This window comes from Orbilia oligospora, assembly GCF_000225545.1.
Source record: "Orbilia oligospora ATCC 24927 unplaced genomic scaffold scaffold00007, whole genome shotgun sequence".
Lineage (NCBI taxonomy): Eukaryota > Fungi > Ascomycota > Orbiliomycetes > Orbiliales > Orbiliaceae > Orbilia > Orbilia oligospora.
In genome coordinates, this window is record NW_011645564.1 from 185,742 (window position 1) to 195,190 (window position 9,449).

The 9,449-nt window shown below is 44.3% G+C and overlaps 2 protein-coding genes across 2 annotated transcripts; one reads left to right on the forward strand and one right to left on the reverse strand.

Moving 5' to 3' along the window:
• Positions 1–1,410: 1,410 nt before the first annotated feature.
• On the reverse strand, positions 1,411–2,592 carry AOL_s00007g64 (uncharacterized protein; the record flags this gene model as incomplete). The annotated part of the gene is made up of 2 exons (XM_011119965.1): positions 1,411–1,883; positions 1,947–2,592. The coding sequence occupies 2 exons, from the start codon at positions 2,590–2,592 to the stop codon at positions 1,411–1,413; spliced, it is 1,119 nt and encodes a 372-aa protein (XP_011118267.1).
• Positions 2,593–4,144: 1,552 nt separating this feature from the next.
• AOL_s00007g65 (uncharacterized protein) lies at positions 4,145–6,511 on the forward strand (the record flags this gene model as incomplete). The annotated part of the gene is made up of 1 exon (XM_011119966.1): positions 4,145–6,511. The coding sequence occupies one exon, from the start codon at positions 4,145–4,147 to the stop codon at positions 6,509–6,511; it is 2,367 nt and encodes a 788-aa protein (XP_011118268.1).
• Between the last annotated feature and the right edge of the window lie 2,938 nt (positions 6,512–9,449).

The following is a 9,449-nucleotide window of genomic DNA, read 5'->3' on the forward strand; positions in this document are numbered from 1 at the left end:
CCCTTTAGTTCATGGTCTCTCGTTATATAGCACTATTCAGCCATGTGAGACTCGCTCTCTGAAGGCAAAATATGGAATCTCGGGGCTATCAGACGGGAGCCGATTGAGAGAAGTCGAGCGAGAGTTTAGTTGTAAAAGAGCAGTTCAATCCCTGATTTTCACGTGACCGAGCTACCTACTTGACGAGCTTTTCTTTCTAGACTCTTTATATATTTAGGTTATAAGGCTAGATTTTTACTAGGGCCGTTAACCGCGATCATAAGAATATCATTTTTAAAGCTTTTAGGTCTTGGGTAACAGCATTAGAGTAGTCTCAGTCTCAGAGCACCGTTCAGGCCACGATATTCGTGGCCTCCGCCGCACACTAATTGAAAACACTAGGTGACGATTCATGACGATCCATATTTTTGATGTATAGCTTGAACCTTGACACACGCTAGATCTATAGAGCGTGATTTATACGTGACAGTCTAGCACTAAAATACGAGATGTATCGTTGTGACCTTCAGCTTCTAAAGTAGATTCACTTCAGCACATAGAGTCGCAGAGTAGTGCTTTGAAGAAAATTTACATGCAGATTTCTCAAGATCGTGTAATCTGGATACCCACCATCATTGAAAATAAAAGCAGGAAGTCCAAATAAAGTTAAACGCTTAACGCCTCGGTGGAATGATAGGTTAAATTTAGGCATTGGGTACATCATACATCTGGAGGCCTGTGTGACCATTCAAGCTGAAAAGCTTGCTAGAGAGAATAATCATTGCCGAAGTGCCCCCAATCATAGCCAAAAATTTTGGCTGTTCTATTATCTTGCAAGGGTATTGTAGGACGTACATCTTCCGCGTTGCCGTACAAAGCCTCGACCCGCGCCGGTCCGACCCACATAAGACGTGGACGAGCTTAAATGCTTCAGGACTTAGCTTAGTTAATTGACGTAATTAACTAGACCTAAGCTTTCAATATCTCTATAGCTAAATTCCTGGCCCTTTGTGGGGAGAACTGGAACGCATGAGCGCCCTTTTCTACTGATAATTCCAAGCAGTCTTGGGAACAGATCCGTTTTAATTGATCAAATCGTAAGGGAAAGCTTTTCTAAAATATGCATATGATAATATGAGTTTTATGTGACCTTTGTGTCACTTTCTAAAGCTGTCCAAAGGTCTAAAGTACAGAAGCTTTGGGAATACATCTATGATTCTATTTCTTTTCTTTTTTTGAGGGGCAGGGGCAGGGGCCAAATAAAAACGATATAATAATAAAAATGTACGTTTAGAGTGACCGTGGTCGAGACTAGTCAATTAAGACCAAGGTCTCGAGAATCTTCGCATGGACAGCGTTTGAATGCTAACATGTACGAGTCTGCTGTCTGATCCTTTGTGTCTTCGTGCAAGACATGTCGACGACGCCTCATCATTTTCGAGCAGTATAAACGCAATTATATGGCATGAATGGGGGCTCCAGAACCTCGATCTTATCCTTGGCGAAACCACCCATCTCCAATAATTTCCTTCCTCTACCATGTCCCATCATGTTCCCGAGCTGGAGGGCCCCCTCGACATGGCTACCGACTGGGAGGCAGTGCATAGCGGAAGCGGCGTAAAAGAGAGCGGACACAGCACTTCCGTATTTCTTACGATCTTCGTAGACGTTTCCATTGCCATTGGGCCACTCAATCATGGAGAACAAGCCACCTGGCTTAAGAACTCGTTGGACTTCGTTGATAGCCAAGTCTGGCCTGCACATATCGTGGCACGAATCGATGAAGAACACCACATCGAAGTGTTCTGTCCATTTCTTATCAAGGTGGCTAGCGTTCCCACAAATGAGTTTCACGTTAGGGAGCCCCTCGCAGCGGGTAGTCGCAGTGTTGATAGCAGATTGAGCTAACAAGTAAAAAATCATAAATGAGCTTTTGAACTTAGTTAATATAAGAGGTATAGACTTACTTAGATCAATTCCAGTGAAGTGGCTGTTGGGGAAAGTTCGAGCCATCTTCTCAATATGGAAGCCTGCTCCGCAGCCTGCTTCGAGAACATTCACTCCTTTCTGTAGAAGCTCCAGTGCCCCGATCAATTCCATGTAACCTGAGCAGAGTTCCCCATCATGGATTGTGCGGGACCAAGCTGCCATGACAGTGTAAAAGGTGTCTTCATAGGCACTGTAAGGTACACCTGGTGGGCCGTCCAAACGGAACGCTTCTTTCACTTTATTGAAAGCCCCTCCAAAGCCTGGCAAGAAGTCAATGACGTGGAGGGAATGCTCTGGTAACTGCCCTTCTCCCCCAATCCAGACCGGGATGTGTTCAGGCCTCATTGAGAAATGCTGACCGCTGGGGTCAACATCAATGAGATTGCCACAGGTCATGGCCGCCATCCATTCGTAGATGTAGCGTTCCTTGCAAGCTGCCTGAGCCGCGACTTCGGCAACGGTGGCAGAGTGTTTCGGAGAGGCTTTGCAAACAGTGGCCATTGCCTCAAAAAGCTTGAGTTCAACTCCGAGTGCCATGGCCATGGCGACTTGGCCGAGTGAAGCAATGCTCAGAATTTGATCTCTGAGCTCTTGCTCACTTTTCAAACTGGCGCGCTTGTTCATTTTGGTGGTGATAAATGGATAAAGGATGTGATTTAGGATGTTAACTTGAGTATTTATATAAAAGCTTTGTCGATGCTGTGCTGGGTTGCCTTTGTCAATGTAGTCTGTTAAACTAATATTCAACTCTGGAAACTTTGTGCCCTTTATATATTTGAACCCCCAAGCTGCCCTAATATAATGTAAGCGTCCAGTCGACGTTTTAGATTAGCCTTCTTGTAAAATTATTGTAGAAAAACCGGCTTCCTTCGGGAAATGGTTTCGACCTTACCCATTATGAGGCCACTAAACATACTTAGGCTGGTGATACAATACTGCTCCCTTTAATTCCGATACTAGGCAGCTTAGTGATATCATAGATTGGGGAGTTTTTCCATCGGTCTGCGTTCGGATTATCGACAAATGAGTCTGTGCAGAATCAAGAGGCTATGGAATACCCGTATACGTATAGGCTATGTCTTTCGATCACCATCGTCTGTCAATACTCAAATAATAAGGTTTAGTTAACTTTTAACTGACATATTCAGCTGTTCATTTGTTATATCGACTTCGAACCAATCATAGCTAGGGATCTATCGCGTCTCCTGTCTGACTGATATCCATAGGCTTTGGAAATAATTTGTCCGTTGGAAGCCTTAAGCCCTTATGAGCTTGCAGTAGATTTTCATCCAGTAAGTAGCCGCCGTATGTTAACACCTTTTCAGATATATATACGTATATAGAACCGATATACCAATTAAAGTTGAGATTACGATATCAGGTTCAATGTGTGTACGTGTACGTCTACGCAATCCGAATGAATCGCCCAGCTTAAGCTTGGGTTATCGATCGTGAATTTAAATGTAATCAGGCAGTACATAGTTGTAACGAACATATTTACTTTGCATTCGCTCCTGACGATTGGGTGTTGGAAAATAAAGAAGAACGCGTACGATTGATCAATTGAGGGGGGAATATTCGAAATCTACGATTTCCTTGCTCCAATTGATCGGCTTGGTGTACTTTTACACTGCTAGTTCCTTTGCACGATCGTGCAAGTAAAGTAAAGTGATCGCCATTCCCATAGATATATCGATAGCTTACGTCCATGTCCGATAACAGGCTTGATATAGTTATATCCACACCGACGATCTTATGATGACAACTCTTTTACGATTAAAATCCAACATCAATTGCAATTGTATGGGTTAACGTTCTGAAGCATATATCATAATGCCCCGTTCTCTACTCTATCATCCTTCAGGGAATCGAATAGGAAATAGCATTTTAATTCATAAACTCTTGAACGTTGCCAACTCTCAGATGAAGTTACGGCGATTTATAAAACTCATACATTATTATTCTCAGAGAGTTAGTAATGAGATCCACTACCATCGCAATTTGCGGCTTCGGCCCTCGTGGGCGCTTATTTCATAATATATATATTGCTGAGCAACTCGCATTGCTTTGGCAGGGAAAACCCATCGATAAAACCCCGCGTACCCACGATTACTATGAAATGCAGTCGAAAAGGGATGGGCCAGGTGCAGCTTTTCAGTCTGAATGTCATGCAGCCATGAATACCGGGCTTCAAGGTCCAGTACCTATCGACAAAGAAGGTCTCTCACCACAGCAATGCAAAATAATAGACTGCCTGACCGATGTGGCAAGCCGCTACACCGAAATCATCATGGCTGATCCGGGGGGAACGTTGCAATCTTTATTTCAAAAGAACGTCTCCACTGCCGCTTTGTTCATTAGTGCGGTCAATTTTGAGTCGAAGCAGCTAAACACAAAAATACCTTGTGGCCCTCGCGGTATATTTGGGCAAGCGCTGGAAGCGATGACTCAGGAGGCTCTGGATTTGGCGAGACGATATTTGCCATGGCTGAATATCAACATCATGCATAATGCTCATGTATTAAAGATAGATCTCGCAGACCCGACTAAGCCGGCCCTAACCATCGAGTCAACCCATACTAGAGTAAGGCTCTATAAGTCATACGATCTTGTCCTAAAGCCCACTGGTACAACATGGAAAGTTCCTGTAAGCGGCGATCTCGGAATCAACGCATATACAGGTATTCCTAATGCAAATAGTGTCACAAATTATCTCGCCCAGCGAAATATTTTAAATGAGGATGGGATTATTACACCTGGAAGCTCTATATTTATTGGGGGGAACCTGTCTGCATACGATTTTATCGGGCTAATTTTAGCCAGGACAAAGATCATCAGACTACAAACCGGAGAAAATCCCAAAAAGTTGGAGATTGATGAGAATGAAGCCAAGAAATATCCCAATTTGATTAAACTGTTTAAACGTAAAGAAGGGGAGCTATGCGCTCCGCGGCATGCAGACGGTATGGATGCAAAGATCCCAAAAGATTTCGGTTTCATTACACCAGAAATGCTCTTAGCGCTTCAAATTCAAAAGAGGGAATATTGCAATCCTTATACCATAATTTTCGAATTGACTCGCATTGTAACCGCTATTGCTTTGAACAAAGCCCCAGGTTGTATCGAACGAGACCTTCCGACGGAGGAACAACTCGATCATATGGCTGCAGAGAACGAGAAATTTGCGGCGAACCCAAAAGCGATAACAGAAACCGGAATGATCCGCAGGTGCTTGGTCTCTTTCTATTGCACGATCACCACAGCCCCTAATACGACAGAGCAACGTGCTTTACTTTCTCAGAGGTTCCCCTTACTTATACGAGAGCCCTGGGACGCATTTCGGTCCCTAAATTACGATATCACGCCAACTGAAAACCCTTTCGCGATTCGATCTTCTCGAAATTTCTGGAATCATATAACAAATTCTGCCCCATTTGCGGTGCACCTCCTCATCACTCGCCTATACAGACTTGGTGTTATTTCGTGGCTTCAAGGCGCTTATGAGGATATTAAGTGGTCACCACTAGATATGAGATTCAATTTAAATGAGGAGAGCTCCAACGGTCTAATCGCACCCCGGGTTCTTAGCGAAAAAACTGACGTACTAAATACGAGCCTCTTGGAACAGGCTATGAAACCGGGTGATGGGGAAGCTGTATATCAGAAAGGTCGAACTTTGCTTTCACCATCGGGTGACACTATCCATGTAATAGAGCTTGGAATCCCTGGTCACGGTGGGACCTTCGACGGGGCACCAACTCGTAGGGTACAATGGCTGGATACCAATGCTTACGAGTCAGGTCACCAATTAATGCCTTCCGTGGTTAGCACAGTCAGAATCATCGAGAGTATGATATCTCTGGGTGTTCCTCGACCATTCAATGCGCTAAATGGATATTACAAAAGCATTCTTCCTAAACGTCAAGATTTTATTCGCCAGTGCAACAGGATGAAGGGACCATATCAGGAACTAGTTGAGATTTTGGAGTATTCACGATTGGTTGAGGCAGCGTACCCCGAGCGATATGCAGAGAAAATGCGAGAAGGAACTGACGCTGAAAACCGACGACAAGTAATCTCTGAGATCAGAGAAATGAGTAATGATCGTGGTTCCCTACAAGTAGCTCTCACAACCTATGATAAGCGACATACTTCCAACAACATATTTGTTCCCATCAGCCAGAGGGTTTTCGAAAAGATAACCCCCGACTTTTCCCCGGATCAAATACGGAAAATGAAGGACATCTGGTCAAAAGAATCCCATCGAATAGGGAGTGCTATTAAAAGTCATCAGCTTGCGCGTGCACGTGCACAGGGCATACCGACAGGGTTACCAAGATTTTTCGTTTCTCAGCGCTGTATCAAGCCCACTGTCGTTGCACTAGACTTCAGGCATGGGGTATCGGGCTCTCAGCAAGATGAAGGAACGAATAACTCTGCAGAATTAAATAGGGAAAAGGTGTACAAGAGAAGCGAGAGGAGAAGGAGCAGAAGGAGTCTAGGATATAAACGGTGCGGAAAGAAGAGGCGTGTTCGACTTTAAAGCGGGTCTGGTTGACCCGACCTGGCCGACATCCTCCTTCGCGACGCCTGGGAGCCAGACCAGGCCTACCCGTTTTGCTATTCCTTAATTTTACTTTATTTTATAAATTTAGTAAATGTTGAGCTCAAAGGCCTATTAGATACCCAGTATAATACAGTTTGGTTACGAAACTGGCCTGCTAGCTTTTTGGCTTCACATACTCTGTAGTTGAAGATGTGAGCGACCACGGGTAGCCAGCAATATTTTCAACCACATAAATGCTGGCTATACGACTGGTAGTCTCGCACATGGCGCATGTCCTACTCTCCAATATGTATAAATGTATAAGTATGTTTCTCCTGTGACAATAAATTGCCTTTAATTAAGATAGAATACGCTCCGCGGAAGTCACCCAAAGCGATCTTGCAAAACTCTGGCGAGTTCAGCACCCGTCTAACAACTAGAATAGCGAGTGATATCGCGCGCGATAGTGGTAACCAAAACCACCCGCAAACGAAATCGACTTATTCATAGGGAACAAAGACTAATCCAGTTGCGCAAGAGCGTTACGAAATAAAATAGACCCCACAGTTTGCCCGTAATAACGGAGACTTGGGTAAAGAAAAGGTAACTCTATTACGAGGACTCGTATTGCTACAATTTAAGGTTGGTTATCGCGAGCAAATACTGCATCTCAAAACCAAACCGAGTTAGTTCGCATGGTTATGGTGGATCCAAATAGCCTGAGGCACCTAAATACGAATCACGCCAGAATTAGCTAGCGTTGTGAGCAGTCCCATAAATTAGACCGGGCGCCTGGCCAAAAGCCTTGTAGCAGGGTGGTAGAAATTCGACCTAAGCTAGCGATTTTCAATGCTTAGAAGCTTAGGCTAGTCCGAGCGACTTCACGCCCGCTATGTATTATGTCGTGTGCTTAGCTAGCGGAAGGAATATAAATGAAGCACCATTTCATTGGGTTGGTGAGCATGTTTCTATACAGCACATTATCTACATGAACGGCCAGACTAGTTTTCCGCGACTCAGCTATGGACTGCAGGCAAGGCCGAATGTTTAATCCCGTAAAGAATTTCTAAGACTCTTTGAACAGAACTAATGGCCAAATTTAAAAACAGGAAACAGCTTGAAGTAGGCAAGCTCCTCTTTGAGTGCGTAGTGGTTAGAAATGACGAAGCGATACGAGACTAGGCTCGTCTCCGCAGGTGGGCCGCAGAGCGGGTCAAATAATATAGTCTCCGCTATAGATTCGTTCCATCTCAAAGAAGCCCAACGGGAAGACCGCAGTTCCGTTATTCGGCATGGCTTCTTTCTAAATGTTTCGGAAGGATTCGCTTTCCGCAGAAGACTGCGCGGGGGAACCCAAAAATGTGGATTTGGGATTTAGTAAACATCCATGCGTAGCTTAGCCTCATCCTTCGTCAAGTTTCTGGGACTTGCCTGCCTGCCTGTCTAGAAAAGTAACATCCAAAATCTACAATGGTATTACTCACAGACTTTTTTAACTGTCTTCAAAGCGTCGACCATCGTCTTTGGTACTACGAAAGATATGCGGGCTCAAATCCGGTTGTTTCATTCATTTGGAGGGGGAATGCGCAGCAACACTGCGAATTACATTAAATTTAGGGGATGACATCGGATCAAATCTATCTCGCGGCGAACAGAGGCACGCGTACATATTGGATCCGTGATCCGAGAATTGATTAGGATTGGGTTTCTCGCTTTTCTATAATGGGATTTTAGTGCTGATATATCGCTGGTGGCTGCAGAAATAGGACCCTGAACTAACTAGAATCGGAAAATATGCATTTGTTCTCATATGTTTTTGAATGCATCGAGATATCACGCTACACACGCCTCCAAAAAGAGGAACTCGGAGGGGCTTCATGCCACCAAACTCTATTTAAGCGAGTATTTGGTATCCTTCCGCTTTGTTTCGCTTCATTCTAAAGCTCGATAGTGGGCTAGAAGGACTCCGTGGTGCACGCTATGAAAGATGATTGGAAGTTTTTTGTGGATATCGATACGTAAATCTCGTACTGTACGGGGTACGGCCCAGCAGATTCTATTCCGCTGTGGGTCTTCTTCGTCTCGAGATCGCTCAGTTCGAGATCAAATTCTCATGCTATAACCAGCTGCGTCAGCCAGCGCAATTACGCAAAATTAACGGCAGATACCACAAAAACAACACCAACTAGCCAAGAGTGCAGTGCAGTGGTGAGAATCTTCATTACTAATATTATCGCCAATCCAACCAACATTCTTCAAATTGGCACAGTGCACCATCTATTTAAATTAAAACCTCGTGTGAATCTATTGCGGTTGTGTTGTTATTTTCGGAAAAAACAACCAGTGGAACCTCCACAGAAATCCAGGTATCTCTCTCGAGATAGGCCCAGCTCCAGGGATAGGTCGTCTCCACTGTACATTCATGTCTGTCCATGTAGGCACACTCTCGGCACTGAGGCGCACCCCACCATACATCCTCTAGCTCAGACTATACGCTCATTATCATCCAAGAACCAGCCGTGGTAGTTATCAAGTCTTATCCGAGTGCGGGAGCGTTAGAGCAACTAATACAAGACTAGGGGCAATTATGCAAGCCAAAAACACAAGCGGGTTTGACCAAATCCCAATATATAGACTAGCCAACCAACAACTATCTAGAATTGGGACTGGGATTCCATTTTCTATATATGAATGATGGCACTTGCACCTAATTTGCAAGGTCACAACCTAAACTTTATTTTCGAATGGACGCCATTTGTGGGAACATCTAGTCTTCAACACCTTCCCGGGCCCACGCGTCTTTGGAGATCATTGGATCACGAGCAAAACTCTAATTCACCCGCCTTTCTCAAACTAGAATCGAGAAACATGTCCTTGGCGATATTTTTCTTACCGAGTTGTTTTAGCCTCGAGACCAGTATAAATATCGCGACAA